The following is a 20,254-nucleotide window of genomic DNA, read 5'->3' as shown; positions in this document are numbered from 1 at the left end:
GGATGGTGCATCAAAACAATTTCAGGGGATAGGAATGTTTAGATTTACTGAGTTTTAAAGGCCAGGAAGATTTTACAAAAGGGGTGGATTTATGAAATTGCTGGAAAAAGGCATGAAACTGGAGTATGTGAGGGCATGGAAATATTTCCAGGAACATGGTACTTGAAGGACTGACGGAATAAAACACAGAAGCAGAGAAAAGAGATAGAAGGATGCTTAAAAAGTAAAGTAAAAAGACATAAAACAATACAGATGCCTTTATTTCTCTAATTTTGTGAAAATTTCCTTAAAATATTTAGTCTCCAACTGGTTAAAAATCTATTTTAAAATGTGGAACCAATGAACTGCCATCACATTATAGGTGAATAATGTCACAGATTGAATTAACTGAACTTTTTTGTTTTACTGCTAATCATCAGATGCATTTGACAAATTATAATGGGGTTCTATAAAATTTAGAGAATCATGTCTGAATTTCTGGGAAATAATATTCTTGTTTGCTTGCAGCAACTCTCCTCAGTAGCATCAAACAACAGTTACTTTCTGCATTTTCAATAAAGAGGAGATGGTGGAGCAAGTAGAAGCCCCAGTAACTCCAATTTCTGCATGAGCTAGGATTTTTACTTGTCTATTCCTTAGTTGAGCAACAATCTGGAACTGTCTACAAAATAAAGCATTACCTTAGCCCATGATGTCTCATGCCCATGCCAGTAACATCAGAAGGAAATGGTCCTCGTTGATCTTTTGGGAAAAGAGGAAACCGAGGTCCACCAGGTGAAACAACAGGAGCTCGAATATTCCCAGGATAAGGAGGCGGTGGCCTATTAAAAATTGGGTTGAGATTTTCAGGTTGCCAGGGTTGCAGAGACCCAGGGTCTTGTAATCCTTTTTCTTGTCGGATAGCATTTTTTTTCTGTTGCTGCTGCTGAAGAATGATCTCACGCAATTTCTGCCTCTGTTTAAGGAAAAAAGGACCAGAATGACCAATAGAACTGATGGACTCATAACAGATAAAAGGTTTCAAAAGATACCACTTCCTATATAAGTTTAGCAATGTAAGTTTTTAAATATCCAGATTTTTAAAGAAGACTTAAAATTTCAAACAGTGACACCTCACACTTATGTAGTAGCTTACAAGAAATGACAGTTAAATCCTACTCTTAGTCAGGAAGAGACCTAATCATTTAAAAACTACTCCCACTTGAAGATTTACAAGATATAAAACCAACCTAAAGGAAAGTTACCACAAGTAAACTGACACTTCAAATTTAATACTCTTTCCCATTCTCCAATGACCTTGATATAACTCAATATGATGAACACATATCTTAGCATCATGGATATAAAGCTGAATATGATCACGGAAAACATTTATTCTAACCCTCGTTTTACAGATAAAGAAATTGAGATTTAATGAGGTAAAATTATTTCCTGAAAGCTATACACTAAACAGCTGAGTGGAAATTTGAACATGGATCTTTAGACTCAAAATTTCCTTCTTTTTCACAAGATTGTGACTTCTTTCAAAGACTCTGAAAGCTATAAACACCTTTGTACTATTATAAAATTTAGGTAAAAAGCACTAGACATGTTTTTCTAAATAACATACTTTAGCACCATGAATATACAATTAGTTTACCTGTCTTAGTTTTTCTGTATCTGCTGGAGACATGTTTATGGTGTTCTGTGTATCTGTTCCAGCCAAAGTTGGGGCAGGACCAGGAACTGGGGGGATAGCAGAAAACTGTGGTCCTTGAGAATTCATTGGAGAACTTGAAGATGCATTAAAATTCCCTTCTGACCCTTGTCGTGGTTGATCAACAAGATCATGGCTAATTTGACTAGTCCCAAAAGAATCAGACTGAGGTCTTGGAGTCATTGGAGGCTGATCATAGGGGTCGTGAGCTGGGGATGGTGGAACATGGCTAAAGGTTTCTGACAAAGCAGGACCTGGTGGCCTTGGTGTTTGAGAACATGTATCTGATGGCCTTACAAAAGTTCCTGGTAAAGCTGGTCCTCTGTTTGGTGCTGCCTGCAGGAAAGTATCTTGATTTGGCACAAGACCTGGTCTTGTCAAGGGGGATCTAGTAAAACTTTCTGGAATGCCTGGTCTTGGTGATACTGATACCTGTGAATAAGGACCAGTGACAGTAGGTCTTGGTGTTCCGGGAGGATGAGCATAAGGATCAGTATGCCTTTGATTACCTGGTGATGGAACAAATAACTCTGTCTGTGCAGAGGGTATGGGTGTAGAAGACTGCTGAATATATGGATCAATAGTGGTGGGTCGTGCAGTTGCAGAAGGTTGGGAATAGGGGTCCTTAATGGGTCGAGGTGTTCCTGAGGATTGGGGAAAAGAATCTGCAAGAGGGTGAGGAGTTCCTGGAGGCTGGGAATAAGGATCCTGAGAAGTTTGCCTGGACATAGCCCCAGACTGAGAAAAAGACCTTGAAGAGTGGGCAAAAGAGTCATTCATTGCAGGATGTGGAGTATGGGGAGGCTGGCTATATGGATCACCAGTCTGATTATGGGGAAAACTGTCTACCGGCCTTGGTGTCATAACAGGCCTTTCATAGGGGTCAACAGACATTCGTCTTGGTGTTTGTGGCACTGATCCAAAAGGATCTTGTGGGGACTGAGCTGGGTGCATTGGAGGCTTAAAAGGTCCAGTATTACTATCAACAGGGGCAGGTGTCAGTGGAGGTCGTGTATATGGATCAGGTATCCGTTGTCTTTGGAACCTGTCAGTCCTAGGAGATGGTTTAGTAAAAGGATCATTAGTACCAGCTGTTAAAGGACTTTTTCCAGTTTGTTCCATGACAACAGGAGACCTTGGTATACTCAAAGGTTTAGAAAACTGATCAGTCACTACAGGCCTGGGTGTGTCTGGGGGTTTTGCATAGGGATCACTACCAGCTGAAGAAGAACACACATCTCTGACAGAAGAAAGCCTATTTGCAGTTGTCTCAGTTACTTGAATGGATCGAGATAAGGGAGTGGTGCAGGCTTCCACTGATATACCAGAATTCCTTCTGGGAAAGTTCTGAGCCCCTGGAAGTGGTCTAGGGGTTCCCACCATTTTAGCATAAGGATCCACTGGAGATGGGGGCCGTGTGCTTGAAGAACCTGATGAAAACATGTGCGGTGATGGTGACTGAGGAGTCTGAGACTGAGGAAGGGCTTCCTGAACTGGGATGCGGACAGGGGCTGGTGGGGGAGGTGGTGCTTGGGGCTTTAGAAACACATCATCTGAAGCTGCTGTTGTCGGGGGTCCGGGAAGTTGTGGTTTTGTAAATAGGTCCTTGTGGAATGACTGTGCAGGAGACACGCTTCCTCCATTAGCAGGCTGGGGGGTTAAAGGGCTCTGCATCCCACTGCTGGGGGTGTCGGACCCAGATTGGTTCACAAGTGGCTGGGAACCAAACTGCTGCTGCTGCTGCTGTTGCTGCTGCTCATTCTTCACTTGTTCAAGTTTCTGTGTGGCTTCAATCTTTGCCTGCTGCTTACTTTTCTGACGCATTTGCTATTGAAGGAAGAGAAAGATATGAAAAACTTAACAGTCAACATCAGTGAAGGAAAAACCTGTCTGTGTAAGAAAAACTATTAGATGAAAAACTCACTTTACTACATTTTAAACTTATTGAGGGCAGGGATCTTACACAACTTGTCCCCAACAGTACCTAGCACACAAAACTTAGAGCAGGAGTGCAGGAAACACCTTGTGAATGAGGAACGATTTAAAAATTTATTAAACACCAAATAGAAGAAAACACTTTTGTAAACATAAAAATTCTTGGTTGTTCTCTACTCAGGGCTATAATTCTACAAGTAAGGAAATCATTTGGATTTTATATGTGGTCAAAATTAAATTTTGAATTAAGCAAGAGCTACTTATATTTATACGGTGCGTTACAATTTACTGAGAACTTTCCTTGTAGCATTTCTGTGAGGTGAATATTTCACACATTATTATCCCTATAGAATAGTCTGAAAAATTCATTTTCCCAATGTGACAAAGTAAATAACTGTATGATCTAGGTCTCGTAACTCCATGTCCATGTCTCTTTCTCCTATACTATCCTCTTGGTAATCAATGCCTCTATATGAAAAGCATAAAAAAAAAAAATCTATTTAAATAAAACATACCTGTCTGAATTTCCATTCCTGTTCATGTTCAGATTCTCTTTGCTTTAATGGATCTTTAAATAGATCTGAATCAATACGAGAGGTAGGATCAATATTATCCTGCTGTTGCTGCCTCTTCATGGAATCATTTGACATCTGCACTTTATTAATACGTTGAGCAGCTCTATTATCTCTGGCTTTTTGCTTTGAGGAAAAAAATGACAAGATATTAAGCTGGAAGCATAATAATTTCTTTTTTCACATGTGAAAATAAAATGTTAATTTAAGGTAACTTTAAATAAAAAAAACAAAGGAAAAATTCAGATTAATTCCTTGAAATGCAAAAATACTACCTCTTAGGACTTATAGTTCTTTCTATGAAAGACACTGTATTCTAAATTGCTAACACTCCATTTTATTTTCAAAAACATCTGAAGATGCTTTCTGAAAAGTTTTCTCAATTATTCACTCATGAGTATGGGTACAAAGTCCAAAAAAAAAACCCAAAACATAACACTGAATTCATATTTATGTCATCTATTTTGAGGAACGTAAGACTTAGGTAATGTAAAGGAGAATAGTTTTAGATTAGACAGAAGGAAGGAGATAAAATTAGGATTCAGACTTTGATTCTTTAATGTTCAATTTGAAGATCTGGAACCAAACAAGTGACTAACAAACATTAAACCAGCCTACTTACTATTCTGGTAAAGTTCAGGTGCTGGAGAAAAAATAAAAGTATTTTTTACCTTCACTGAAACAAGCTTGGTAGCTCTCTGTTTAAGTATGCTATATTATTTTTAGAGCAGTCTAACAAATACCAAGATGAAAAAGGAACAGAATTTGTATAATTCACAAATAAGGGTTTCGATCTGAGTTAGAAAGGCTTCATCTGTCAATGAGCAGAAATGCTCTTTGAACTTCAATATGAGGCCAAAATATGTATTTCTTAGTAAAAACTATATCTTAAATGTCTTTTTTTCAGGTTTTAAGGGGCAGAAGTCACATTAAGCTACAGAAGTGTTCAATGCAAAGTGTTTTTGTAATCTTAAGACTCTGAAATGACATAATGATATTATATATAAAACATATATAAACAGGACAATCATGTTTAAAATACCACATATGGTGCTCTTTCCTGCGAACTTGCTTTTCTCCACAATTTAGCAATCTGCTTCACTCTTGTGGCCCAATCTAAAACAAAACAAGATCAGGTTCAGAGAAGGGGCCTCTTTGTACTGACAGCCCATGTGGAAGCATGAGTTGCTCAGGATGGACACAATTCAGACAGACAAGATTTTAAGCACTATACCTCACAATTAAATATTATGGCATGGAACTGAGCTCATAAAATGGAGAGGATACAAAGCATATTTAGTAATGTTTACATAAAAGTCAAACCTAGAAAGTGTACTCTAAAACTAAAAGGTTAACTATTTTGGATGAATCTGCTTCTAATTGGAGCCACATCAAACAATAATGCTTGTGTGAACAAATGTCATGATCAGTATTCATAACAACAGAAATACATACTGGGAGGAAATAATTTTAAGTACTTAAGAATTAACATAAGTACATAAAAACTTCACAAAGAAGAATTATTCCAGAGATTAGACATTAAAAAAATTAAAGGCTAAGGAAACAATAATGGCAAAAACTGTGAGAAAAGTTTGTAGAATGATGTTGAACCATATGCTATACCAACAAAAATAAGGGGGCAGAAACAAGAGCATACTTATGATTTGTCTTTCATAAAGACTACACCATTAGAAAAAGCTTGACCCAGTTTAAACTGATTTAGTTACATTCATCCATCTATCCACCTATCCATCTACCTATTTGTCTATCTCTCCACTAGTATTAGATACAGTAGCTCCATTTATCTACTTAGCATATAATTATCTTACAAAAATAATTATATTGCTTATCATTATAAATAATATTTTTAGGAAATGTAAAGGAGAATAGTTTTAGTTTAGACATAAGGAAAAGAGACAAAATTGGAATTCAGACTCTGATTCCTTAATTTTTAACTTGAATAATGTAAACAATATTGTGAAAATATAATACAAATAAAATAGTTAAATCCTACTTTATGTTTCAATATCAAACACATTGTGCCATTGAGCAATTGAGTGTCCTATCACAAAAAGTGAGAGGTTGTGTGGTGTCTAGCATGAATGTCCACCTGCAGTTGGGAGATATCACTCATCTCCTACCACATTCTGCACTTAAGAGCAGTCTATACAAGTCATTTAACCTTAGTTTCTTCCTCTACGCCTGTGGAGTGATAATTCTAGCATCGTATGACTCATGATCTCTGTGGTTTTATATACATATACACATACATGTAAAATACTTTGCTTTCCTCACAGATAGCAGCAGCTCAAACTTTTCAGGGCATTCTCAGCAGCCTACAATTAATGCTATGCCTTCTAATCTCTACAGCTTATCTCAGGCTTCTGCTTTTCAACACACTCTCTGCATCTGCCACATAGAAATTTACCGCTGTTCACTGCCACATGCCAGACTGTTGTCCAGAATCATAACTATAACCACTTTATAAAAGACTACCACATGTACATATCCAGTTTCACTCTTCAACTTTAATTCTAGATCATGAACCATCTATTGAACATATCGAACTGGATATCTAGCAGACCTCTCAAATTGAACATGGCAAAAAACAAACTCATTTTTTTGCCCTAGGTCCCCTACTCTTTTAAATTTCCTTATTTTTGTCAGTAGTATCATGATCCTCTAAAGCGAGAAGAGATTCAAATGTCAATGTCATTCTCAACTCCTCACTACCTATCTCCAGTAAGTTACAAGTTTTCCCAAAACATCTCTCACAACAAAGTCCATTTTTTTCACCGATAAAGCCAGCCATTTTGCAGTGTTCAAGGACTTATTATTTGTTACCTAAATTAACATTATAGATTCTTAACTGGTCTTCCAGCCTGAAGTCTATGGTCATTCTAACACATTTTCCAAATAATTAACAGTGATTTTTCCGAAGCATAGTAATAACAGCAATTAATAACAACAAAACCAACAAAAATTATTATTAAAATGATGCTGATGACAATAATAACATTAGCTCTTATTAGTACAATATGGGACTACACGAAATAATTGTTGTTCAGGTAGTTATTTAACTAATCTAAAAGGCCTTTCAGTTTTCAGGCTACGTATTTAGGACTAGCTACATTACTGATTAAAAGACTACAACATAGAAGTGGGAGAGAAAAATGTCAAAAAAAGTATACGACTTCACAATCATAGAGAGGAAAGCTTAAAAAAAAAACTTCTACCCATTCTCTAGTCTATTTTCACCATAAACAGAAGAAACTGAAGCTCAGAGGTAAAGGGAAAGAGTAAGGATTCTGGGGAAGGGCTTTTGGTGGTAAGGTCAGAGTCCTTCAACAGAGTGCATGAACCTGACTTAATATACTGCTGGGAGGAGGGGCACCACAAGATAGAAAGGTATACTAATTCAACTAATTAATATACCAACTGACCTGGGAATTCTTCCTTAAGGTTGGGAAAGTTGATGTTGGTATAGAGAACAGGTGCCACTGTTGCTATTTCTCCCAATGCCTCTTCTTTCTCCCACTTGAGAGTGCTTCTCTGGGTATTAGACATAGTATCACCTTCTCCTTCCATAGCTGGGGCTGATGATGGCCAAGAGCTATGAGGATCATTCCCCAGTGGATTCAAGGCAGGATTTTTATCCCTGTAAAAATACATGTCTCAGTTTCATGACAAATTATTCCTACATGGTCTATTGAGATATAAGTTTGGAATCACAGGACATATCTTCAGGATACAGTTTTGGTCTATTTTGTCAACAGGAAATAATTTCTTAACACCATATAGATTAAGTATATTAGTAAGTGAAGATTAATTGATACACATCCATAATCACCATGATTTAAATTCTGGAATTATTTACCTGGTATCAGTATATGGGGACTGTGTTATAGAAGAGAAAGTTCCTAATCCATTTCCAGGAGTCAAAGAATTATGAGGCAGATGAGGATTAGGTCCAATAAGACCATTCATAAGTGGCATGCGAGAAAACACACCATCTCCTTGGGATGAGAAAAAAATAATTTAAGTGGTTACACATACATAATAGCTATGAAAAATAAAAACAACTAAGTATTTTAAAGTCTCAGTAGTCTAATTCTTTGTGCAAGTTTAACTGCTAGACTGGCATATGCCAGAGGGAAAAATGGCAAAGGTTTCTTTCACTCCTAACAAAAAATGCAAAAAAAAAAAAAAAAAGAGAGAGAGAGAAAAGATATTCTACAAGTTAAATGGAAAGATTTTCAATAATGTTCAAGGTATTAAAGGTTTTGTATTTCATATCTATTTAATTTATATATTAGTTCATGCTGGAGAAGGAAAAAACCAACAGATTTAGAATAAAAATGTTTCAGTTTAAATCTCTTCTCCATTATTACTTCTCTGACTTTGGGAAAACAAATGCAACATTCTAAGCCTCGTTTATCCTCATCAAAAAAATGAAGCTAGGTAGACTGGATGATCTTTTAAAAGCTCCTTTCTAAAATCTATATCCTAGACCCAATGAACACCAATAATGACCATCAACAAAATATACTGATGAGGCACTTTCTAGTGATAAAAGCGAATTACATACATAAATTCACTAGACTTCAAAATAACCATATGTTAAATCAGTGCTTTCCATCTCCTGCCTCCCCACCCTGCTCCAACTTGCTCTTAGGGATAAGGCCAGGTTTTATGACTGTGATGATGAGAAGTCTAGGAGGTGGAGGTGGGAGAAATGAGTGGGGGAGAATGAATACACATTCATGGATGAAACCAAAGGCCTATATAAAAACTTAACCCCCCCGCCCCCAAAAAAAGTATTAATCAGTTTTGCTCTTTTTCCTCTTAAAAAATATTCTTAAGTGGGATGGCTATTGAGGAGATAAGTGGAGGAGAATAACTGAGAAGAATTTTGGTGATATAAAAAAAAGACATCAAGAAGAAAAAAGAAAAGAGAGAGAGAGAGAGAGAGAGAAGCAAGTAGTACCACAAGTCTGCAAGATTAAGAGTTCTCAGATATTCTAAGCAACATGAATCAGGACTCAAACTAAGGTCAGTTTGAATACATATTCAACACCCTGTCCATTTTGAAAAAAGCTTCTTTAGCCAATGTGATTAAAGGCCACAAAAATCCCCAAATTTAAAGTAAAAATTTATTCACTTGAATGGATTATTATATACATAGTACTGTGATAGCAGAAAGTGTACGAAACATGTACAAAAAAAGTCTTTCTTTAAGGAGCTGATCATATACAGGTTTAGTTTGACAAATGGTAGATATTTTCAAAGATGCTAAATTCAAGGCTATGTAGGTGTTTACATAGGTTTATGGCTGGTGGAAAAAGATATTTGAACATGGCTATTTTTTTGCTTTTGTAATCTCATGTTCCCTAATGCATTTAAAGCCCTCTATAACCTGGACACATGCTACCTTTCCAGTTGTTTACACATTACTACCCTTTATATGTAATTTGATTTAGCAATGCAGGATCTTCCAAGAACACAATATTCATCTTGACTCTGAGCATTCTCTCTCTATATATGATGACTGGACTCTTTTCCTCTTCACTTCAAGTATCAGCTAAACCTCTACCTTCTGCAAGAAGGCTTCCTAATCGCCCTTAATACTAGTTACTTCCTTCAAATTTATGAGCCTTTTACAATGAATTACATACTTAGTTTGTATAAAGTAGTTTTCATGGTATCTCCCATTTAAACTGAAAGGACAAGGATTATTTCTTTCTCTGTATATTCAGTCCTTATCATAGTGTCTGACACATAGGAGGTGCTTAATTAATGCTTGCTAGTTTGAAAAAATTTTTTAAGAGAATAATATACACAGCAATGACAAAGAAGAACAATTGCTGGTTCTAAAGGGAGGGTCTAAGAGTGTCTGGGCAGAGACAAAGAACACATTTGTTCTAGCCTTTAGAAGCATACACCATATGGTAAGCAAATATAAAAATACTGAGAAATATAAATACTAGGTAGTTCTAAAGCACTGCCCTTAATTTGGTTAAAAGTGACAGACATTAAAAACATTGTGAATGCTAAAATTTTGAGGTTTAGGATGACATAATTCAGCTTACAGGATGGAAAAGCAAAAAAAAAAAAAAATACTTATATCCTAAAATAAGAAGTTATAGAAAATATAACTTATATAAATATAATATATAAAAAAATACTTATATCCTAAAATAAGTAAGCTTGGGAAGTTGTAACTGCAAATCAACAAAATTAATGTCAATAAATTCTTAATACTCAAATAAAATGGAGTTTAGATAGACGCAAGTATTCCTTTCAAAAAAAGAGATCAAAATTCATCTATCCTGTGGAACTCTTGTTGACTTCTTTTCATAAATTTACTACTGAATGAATTCACACAGTATGCTAAGAGGCTTTCATCAGTTTCTCTGCAGACTGCTCAAATACTAGGGGTAATTCAAGCACTCTCCATGTAACTAGCCCATTTTATGATTGATGACCTCCCTAACTGTCCTTCTCTTAGTAATTCCATCTTTGTTACACGAAAAACCTTTATACACACTCTAAAAAAAGCACAAAAATCTCACATCTGACTATGCTATAACTCTCCAATGTTCTACTTTCTACACTACAAACTCAGAGGTCTAACAGTTTTCAATAATCATATACTTTCAATTAAAAAATTCTACCACGTATTATACTTCGTGTCTTTGTCTCTTTTTCAAATATCTTTGTTTTTACCAAAATTAAGAGAAAAAATGAATGACTAAAATGCCTAGATCATTAAGAAATAGTTTGGAAAAGTGAAGAAGGATAAGTGAACTATACTGGTAATCCACACTTATTGCATGTCAGAAGAGAAACAAAAGAAACAACAGTGGTTTCAAGATGCTTACATTCTAAAGCAGGAAGACAGCACATAAAAGGAGGTGGCGGGGAAAACAAGAAAGAACCCCGTTGAGTACATGTAGGAAGTCTGAAGCCTCAAGAGCAATAAAGGGATGCATGGCCTTGGGAACCTCATTGAAATGGAGGCTCTGGGACAAAACAGCCAATTAGAAGGAGTAGCTTCAGGTGAAAAGAGTACTTCCAATGTGGAAAGTCCAGATTGAGAATGAATTTCCAGGATGAGAGGGTTTCTATAGCATGGTAGACAATGTCTACAAGACAACATCTACAACATGGAAAATAAAGTACTTCAATCGTGTTGTTTTAAAGTATGGAAGTAAACAAAGAGAAATGAAGAAACACTAATGTGCAGAACAGTTCTGCAAGTAACAAGTAGAATATATTTTATATACAAAACACATTTAAAAACGAAGAGTATGAAATGGAGATTCACAATCTCATGTAGCATCCTTTTTTTGTATTCTGTTTGTATGAAACTTGTCTTTTTTGGTTTTAAATTTCAGAATAACTTTTTTTTTTTTTTAAGATCAGAGGCATGAAAGAGGGGAAAGTAGTATCACGTGCAAAAGTCAACAAACATTTAATAAGCACTGACTATGAGCCAGGCTGTATATTAAGAACTGGGGATATACAGAAAGACCAAAATAAAACAAAAGAGTACTGGCTCTGAGAACACACATTAAATGGAGGAGAAAACATGTCAACAACTAGATACAAAGAAGATACATACAGGATACAAAAGGGATAGTGTGGGAAGTAACTCACTAAGGTTAAAGGGGATCAGGAAAAGTTTTCTGTAGAATGTAAAATTTTAGCTGGAACAGGAAAGAAGCCAGGGATGGTAAAAGGCCAAGTTGAGTATGGAAAGAGTTTCAGGCGTGAATGGGAGCTAAGTCAAAATGTTCATAGTAGGGAGATGGGAGTATCATGCTGAAGTCAGTGTTTTGGAATACAGAAAGGCAGTAAGGAATAGGATGTTTGGAAAGGTAGCAAAACCTAGACTTTGGTTGTCGCTGTGTCACTTATAATTTGAATATTAATACCTTAGAATTCACTGCTACAATAAAAGAACTAGAAAAACTTTCTACCTGAAAAGGACGTTTTTTCATAAGGATGGCATTTTATTACCTGCTAAAACATTAAATCATTGAATGAAAAAATTACTGTACTTTGTACTATTTTACATTTCACTGTCATGCATTCATGATATTTGATGATTTCCTCTACCTTAAAGATCACTAATTCAGCTAAGGAAGTTAGGTGGTACAGTGAATTAGAGTATTGGGCCTGAAAGTCAGGAAGACATCTTCCTGAGTTCAAATCTGGTCTAAGAAATTTACTAACTTGTGTGATCCTGGACAAGTCAGTTTACCCTATTTGCCTCATGAGAAAGAAATGGCAAAGCAATCCACTATTTTTGCCAAGAATATCCCAAATAGAGTCACGAAGAGTTGGACATGACTGAAAAATGACTGAACAACAACAGATTATTAACAAAAATACTAATAAAGGTGCAGGTAAAACCTATGACTACAAAAGTGGTTGAGAACTGCTGATGTGACCACTGCCAAGTAACAACACTTGTCATTATTGTCCCCAAAGCAGTTTCACTTTTCTATACAAACAATTCACAATATGCCCTCCAAATGAATCAGGCACATTGTCTCCCATGTAGATGTTGAGAATATGTTAGGTTTTTTGCTCTCAATTGTAAAATAACTAGCCACTACTTTCAGTTACATCAAAGGATAATTTCTTAGAGGAATGGAAGACACTGAAGATCAAAAATCTTGTTTGACCTTATAGCTAAATAAACTAATTTAATAAGTACTGAATATTGAAACATATTCATAGTCCTTTATGATAAAAGCATCCATTTTTTTACTACACACTATGAATGTTGAAAACAAAACAAAATGAAACACCAAACAACTCTGCCAATAAAAACTAAACAAACAACACTCAAGAATCAACTCCACAAATGCAAGCAGTTAATTAACTAATGGCAAAGTTTTTTCCTTCAACATTATTCCATTTAAAAAATTTCTATGCTTCCCAAACCAGTGGGCATGAACATTTCTACAAACTTATAGTAGGAAATTGATTTCTGCTTCTCTTTCCTTGTTAACTATTGGTGTATTTTAAGCACTTACCAGGCCAGAATGAAAGATATGGGTTGGGAAGCTTCTTTATCAGTTTTAACGTACTCATGTGATAATTCTTTTCTAACCATCAGAAAGGTGTTGGCTTCTTTAGAGTGAGATAATTCCAGATTTCAAAAAGTCAAAGGGGAAAATATTTTAAGAGACCTTTTCATTCTAATCAAGGTAAATGATTAGTCATGACTTCAGAAGATTTAACAACAGCTCACGCTAACTACCTCTAGGAGTAGTAAGTAGAGATTTAATAGTTATAGACTGCGATGCATTATTGCAAATACAACCAAAGTATGGATTTGTTTTATTTGATTATGCTTATTTGTCGAAGAGAAGGGCAGTAAGCAGGATATGTGGAGAGACAGTAAGGGGGTAGAGAGAAACAAAAGAAAGAAAACAGACTCTCTAAATTAAAAATAAAATAAAAAGAAATTGAAAAGTGGACAAATTTTTGTTCCTGTGCTAATTTAATGCAGACATTAAAAACTACATAAAAGAACTTTAAAGTTTTCATAAAGTGACGTTCATATTCATTGATGATTATTAGTTTATAATAAAAAAAGAAAATACTTTAAATTTTTAATCAAGTAAAAAATGTAAGGATGCAATTTTTTGGCAAGTTTTTTTAAATAAACGATTCCTATTTACTAGCTAACATTTTTTTTCTTTTGCCTTCTTTTACTGCATTTTTGTAATGCTGAATTCTCCACATGTAAAAGGATTCTTATTTGAGTAGTGAAAGTGAAACAAAATAATAACAGAGTTAAGTGATTTTACAGAGCATTTAGTATAAATTATTCACTTTAGAAACAACTAAACTGAGATCCTGTAAAATGAAGTCATTTGGGCAAAATTAAGGAATTAGTATGCAAAGGGAGGTATGGAATACTGGTTTGGAAATTAGGATTTCCTTTAGATTACTTACACTAATGCAGAAGTAACAAAATTAAAGAAAATTGTTAATTGGCTAACACTGAAAAAGGATATTTTTTAAAATCTTGCTTTTTGCTTACAAATACACAATTAATAGAAAGTAAGGCTGTAAACCCTGTCTGTCCTTAAGAAAAAAAAATCAGTTACTAAATCACCAAAACACCTTTGCGTAAAAAGAATTCCATACCTTCCCACAAAGGAAACCTCAATTTATTTTCAACTATAATACTAGAAAACACAACTCCTAGACAAATATTCAGAGTAGATTCATCAGAACTACAGGAGCTAGAGTTGGGTTTCTGGACTCATAACTGCTGAATCAGCTATCAAAACTGGCTACAAATAGGATTAAGTACCTTTCACAAGGCAAGACAAGAAAAATTACATGATGCCTGCATGGACACAGACTATTCAAGAATGACAACACATTATCTGGGACCCAACACATCATACCTCCTAACTATAAATGGACACAAAGTTTAAGTTACCCAGCACTACTCTGGGCAAAATTAATTCAATTCCTCGAATATTAGCTGACCACAGATAGACTGACTTCCAGAAACTTTAAATCCTAGTAATAAGATCAAGTTCAGGGTTTCCATGGCTTCACAAGGGATAAATCTTCCCAAGATCCTAACATTCAGCATTCTTTCATTACCATCCCCCTCCAGGTGTACTTCAATCAAGGCTGCAGTAACAATATTCTCTTGTTATTAAATTACAATGCACACAAAAATCGATTAAAGAAAATGTACCCCCAGCACCAAATCAGGACATACCCTGATTATGTAATGGAATTAACTGTGGTGGTGGTGGAGGTTGTGGCAGTGAGGTTGGCTGAGTGGTAGCAGGACTCAGTACAGCAGTGAATAAGTCCTCAACATCTTTCCCGCCAAGCTCTGCAAAAGAAATAGCAATTAAAATAAGGAATTGCTGAAGTACCATTAGGAGGATAAAAATTTTACAAACAAAAAGAATAGGAACACGTACCTGGAATCTTATACAATTTTCCAAGAATTGCTCCTGAAATGAAGTTTAAAAAAGGAGAAATTAGTCATCTTTTTTAGATAGTTATAAGAACAATAGTACTAAATTTAATTCATGTGAAGGAATGTGTGTTAAATGAATAATTAAAGCATGCAGAAATCTTTGAAAATTGTATTTACTCATGTCTTTTAGAAAGCCTAGATGTAGGGCAAATATTTTACCATCTGTGACCATTTTGTCTAGTTCAGGGCTGAGGATTCCATCTAGCTGCTCTTCACTCAATGGCCGTGAACTTTGATTAACGTTTGGCTGAGGCAAAGAGGAAGGATCATCAGAGATGGAACCAATATCTAGGCCAGCTAAAGAAATAAAACATTAAATCAGACAATAAATTTAGTGGACACACATATAAAAATGTGGTGTAACATACAATTTAACCATAATAAATCAAAATCAGATTATCTGACTTCACATTAATGAAAGAATTCTAATTTAAGTTTACCATCAAAATTTTCCAAATAATTTGCAGTTTTGTTTAGTGAGCAAAAAGATGAGTTTTATATAAGAACATTCTGTATACTATATTAGGCATATTATATTTGGAGTTGCAGTTTTAAAGAATTTTTCATTAAAAATGAATTTCAAAGAACACAAAAATACATAGCAAACAAACAAACAAAAAAAAAAACTACCAACTTTGACTAGTCTTGAGGAAGAAATATCTCTCATTAGACGGAATATCCACAAGAATATTAACAACATAACTGATACCAATTAAGACTCCTAACCTGAAAAGGATACTACTGCTTTTCTGCTGAATTCCTACTATCTTATAGCTAATTTGCAAAAATATAAATTTTATCCGCACCTATCAAAATACTCAAATACCTATTTGTAAACAGAAAGTAGTCAATTTACTGCAAATAGGCCGTTTTATACTGTGCAATTTAGCTGTGCAACGAAACAACTACCATATTCAAAAATTTTACTATTAATTTTCAAGGAAGCAAGGAGCCACGGGGAGTGGAGAGTCTGCATGAATTCTGGGTGCAGAAACTCAATGTGTACTGATAACATTTTTTAAATTGACAGTTTTAAATGGTTGCCTTCTAATTGGCATTAATTAACGTTTGAGGAATGTCTCTGAAGAAAGACAAGAAAGTTGTTTTACTCATGCTTTATACTGTAGTGATATTGTTTAAATAGCAACAAAAAAATTTCCAACCTAAAATTAACAAAGTTTCATACAACAGCTTGAAGAATCAATTATTTAATGTTATGACAGACAACAAAAAGGCAAGAAAATATATTAAGGAAACATGGACAGGCAAAAAAAATAGTTTTTCAATTTTTAATCTATTTTTAGAACTCAATCCAGGACACAGAAAAATTACAAATTAAGTTGTTTTAACTACACAAAGATAGTGAAAAATGAAAGCATGAATTAGTAATAAGAAAGCACTACTAATACTTATGCATGCACATATACGTTGTTTTGCTGAAGTAACAACGAAAAAAAAAAAAACTACTTCTAGTCATGGTTCATCCATTATGTGGATTCTTACCAAATGGGGAAGGTGAGTTCTCAACCTGGAAAGTGCATAAATCAAGACCTACAAGACCCAAACCAAATAAAATGGATGATTATCATAAGAGAGAAAAAAATAAAAATGATCCCAAAAACAGCAAATGAGAGAGAGAACTAAGGAGAAATTCTGTAAGATATTGAGCAGATAAGCAAGAGCAAGAGAGCTTTAAAAAAAAAAAAAAGGCAAGAGAGGGAGAGAAAACAGGATTGAGATGGGAGAAAATCAATGTATGATTACATCCAAAAAGACTTCTAGCATAAGAGTCAAGGGCAAATACCTTTCACATACAAGCAGGAAAACAGAACCAAATCAAATAAAGTAGCATGAAATTTCTCCAAAAAATTCAGAAATGATGTCCTTCAAATGATAGGTATAATACATATAACACTATGATAACACTCAAGTAATTACCAAGAATTTATACGTACCTGAATGATCTGTAGATTTTACTAAATCATCAGAAAGTATTCCTAGGATGTCATCTTCTGTGTTTAATACTTCTGACAGATCAGCCAATGGGTCATCAGCATTACCTAAAGGAAATAAAACATTAAAAGCTGATGACGTGGAATATGCTAAATATATTACTTAAAAGAAATTCAGAAAGCTTTAGAATTTGATGAGAGGGTATCTTCAAGATTATAAACATTTCTAACCTTAGGAGGTAATTTTTATGACCTTAGGAGATAATTTTTATGACCAGCAGAGGCTCAAAAAAAAAGTTATCATCTGGTAGGCCAATTCTCTGGAGAAAAAAATTTATATTACTACTTTCTACAAATGGCGTATGTAAATACAGATGACATATAAAAATGTTTAGAATGCTGTTAAAACAAAAATGATTTATGGAACTTATTTGTAATATTTCCAGAATTTTTCAATAAAATCATAATGATGGTAATAAGAACCTAATAATGGACACAAAGACACAGGCCTATAAAAGAGCCTGACAGAGAAAAAGGCAGAAGAGATGGAGAATAGTTAATAAGAATGTCAATGAGAATGTAGTTTATTAAATATGGAGGGACAAGTTATGAAAGAAATATAAGAGACCAGAGTAATTTAAAAACTTAATACATTAAATTGATTTTTATGTTAAATGAGGTATTCAGAGCAGTTATTTAACTGAGATTTAAACAATATGGCAAGCATATAAGCAATTGCACAGAATGAATCAGAATCAACAGGTCTACTCTCATTGAATCAGAATCTTCTAAATATTTTGTAGTATTACATTTAGGATGTATAGCACCATGTCAATGAGTAAAGATTTTAAATTCAATTTCTTTGTAAGGTATATCTACGATTCTTTGACAACTGTTAACAGTTTTGCAGAAACAAATATAATTGCCCTGTGACATTAACACCATAAATGAACCAAAAATGTAAAGCACATGCTGTCCTGGTACTGGATTGGCACCAGAATATTATACGTATCACATCATGAACAGCCTAGAAAGACACTAACTAGAGTTTTCTGATGACTAGTTGTATAAAGTTAAACCCAAGACAAGCCAGCTGACTCCGAATAAGCTAAAAAAGTTAATACTGATCCTTATTATTTCTTTTTGGATGGGGAATTTCAAAAGACCATAAAAGTACCTGATTATAAAGTATTGTTGCCAAATTAAATTTCATATCTGAAATTCCTCTCTCACCAGGTGACATATGAAGTATGTCTGTTGCAATGATTTATTATTAGCATTTTGGAAAACTATGTTGCTAAAGAAGATGTTAAAAAATCTTTGGGGGAACTAAAATTTTACAAGTAACAAAATATTTTAAAACCTTTATTTAATGGACTGTCTGTAGTGAAAGACATCATATAGCAATTAACTAGTCGTTATCTACCAAGTAATTTCTAAAATCTATTTGTCAAGATTTCTTGAAGGGGAAAAGAGATACAATGTGCTGGAAAATCATTAAGTCAACTGCTCTGTATGAAGTACTTTATATGTTTAATTTAATCCAAAAAATAATGCCATTGCTTCTAAGTTAGTCCCATGGAGACAATAAATAAATACCCTTGAAGGATGGGAAAACAATAGAACTGCGAATAAATAAACAAAGAAATGGGATTTGAATTCCACCTCCAATACTATGATTACTCAGCAAGTCATTTAATTTCTCTGAGTTGCAGATCCACCAACCTCAAAATTGGGAAAATATCCATAGTACATACATATTTCAAAGTGTTCAATGTCTTATACCTTTATGGGGGCTCCACCTGTGATTTCATTGACGTAGAAAAAGCTCCAACTGAGGAAATTTCCCTACTGACGCCTGTACAATCATCTTAAAAGATTTGCGTGGCAAATCTGAGAGGCTAACTAAACTGATCACACAACCAATATAGGGAAGAGATAAGAAATCATGGCACTAAAGCTAACTTTTTCTCCTCTATTACCACACTATTCCTCAACAGTACATGTGATATTTTCCAAAAATTATTGACAAAATTATATTTTTAGAAAGCTAACCATGGGTACAAAAAAATTATAATATTTGGTGACAAGGTTTTTATAATGAACTAATCAGATTTATTACTCAACATTTTTTGCAACACTTCAAATGCCTTAACTGTTCATCAATATTTTCCAAAAAGTAGATAAAATTTATTCAGAAATACAAACAAGGAAGAGGAGGAAGGGAATATACAAAAAAGAAGTAAAAGGAAACAAACTAGTAAATTTCAAGACAGACTGATAATTCTGGCAACACTGTTACACAACAAAGAAAAAAGGATACTAATCATGAAAGAAGCATCTCATAAGCAGAACCTTACGATGATATTTTTCTTTACATTATTTCACATATCCTCATAACTCTCAAAAAGATAAACAGAACCAAAAATCCTGTTCAAACTGACCTCTCTCATCTATGTATGAATTAAAAAGTTTTCTCCTCATCTTCTCCAACTGACTATACCCCAGGAGCTGGAGAACAAAATGGCAAATCACTCCAGTATCTTTACCCAATTGGACACAATTAAAAGAACTGAACAAGTCTTGCATATATTATGTTTGTAGTTATAAGCATGTTGTCTCCTTGGTTAGAATGTGACGTCCCTGAGAAATAGTACCATTTTGAATTTTCTTAGTGTACTCTTCCCTAGAGCTTCCTAGAATAAGTAGCATATGGTAATTTAGTAAGTGCTTGCTAACAAGAAAAGACAAAGAATAATACTCCTGGCTGTATGAGGAAAGTGAGGCCGTCAGTAACTAAGGGATTCATCCAACTTGATAACTAAATGGTGGAACAACGAATTTGAACACTTAGGTCTTCTGATTTTGAGCCCTTTGTTCTTTCAATAATAAAACAATGGTTTTACTCTACCTGCAAATAATGGTTCAAGACTGCTAAACAATGAAGAAAGGCTTTAATACAAATCTTTGAGAAAATAATGAATAATCTGGTTTTTTTTAAGTCTCTAAATATACCTTATAGCATATAGTACAATAAATTCAAAATTTACTGAGTTAAAAATTTACA

At 34.4% G+C, this 20,254-nt stretch overlaps 1 protein-coding gene across 9 annotated transcripts in view; it reads right to left on the bottom strand.

Annotated features, from left to right (window-relative positions):
* The window catches only part of KMT2C (lysine methyltransferase 2C), a 285,522-nt gene that overhangs the window by 52,361 nt on the left and 212,907 nt on the right, over positions 1-20,254 (bottom strand). For 7 of the 9 annotated variants that reach the window (XM_072652159.1, XM_072652155.1, XM_072652152.1 and 4 more), the window contains 11 exons: positions 17,191-17,295; positions 16,739-16,786; positions 15,395-15,532; positions 15,177-15,209; positions 14,966-15,085; positions 8,081-8,219; positions 7,647-7,861; positions 5,246-5,319; positions 4,147-4,329; positions 1,640-3,523; positions 681-955 (listed from right to left, as the gene is read on the bottom strand). In XM_072652159.1, the coding sequence (XP_072508260.1) occupies positions 681-955; positions 1,640-3,523; positions 4,147-4,329; positions 5,246-5,319; positions 7,647-7,861; positions 8,081-8,219; positions 14,966-15,085; positions 15,177-15,209; positions 15,395-15,532; positions 16,739-16,786; positions 17,191-17,295 (3,214 nt within the window). The remainder of the gene's footprint in view (positions 1-680; positions 956-1,639; positions 3,524-4,146; positions 4,330-5,245; positions 5,320-7,646; positions 7,862-8,080; positions 8,220-14,965; positions 15,086-15,176; positions 15,210-15,394; positions 15,533-16,738; positions 16,787-17,190; positions 17,296-20,254) is intronic. The other 2 variants (XM_072652156.1, XM_072652157.1) reach the window with 1 other exon arrangement.

The sequence above is a fragment of the Notamacropus eugenii genome, chromosome 3 (genome assembly GCF_028372415.1).
Source record: "Notamacropus eugenii isolate mMacEug1 chromosome 3, mMacEug1.pri_v2, whole genome shotgun sequence".
Lineage (NCBI taxonomy): Eukaryota > Metazoa > Chordata > Mammalia > Diprotodontia > Macropodidae > Notamacropus > Notamacropus eugenii.
Note: the sequence above shows the minus strand (reverse complement) of the source record. Positions and strands in the feature narration are given on the sequence as shown.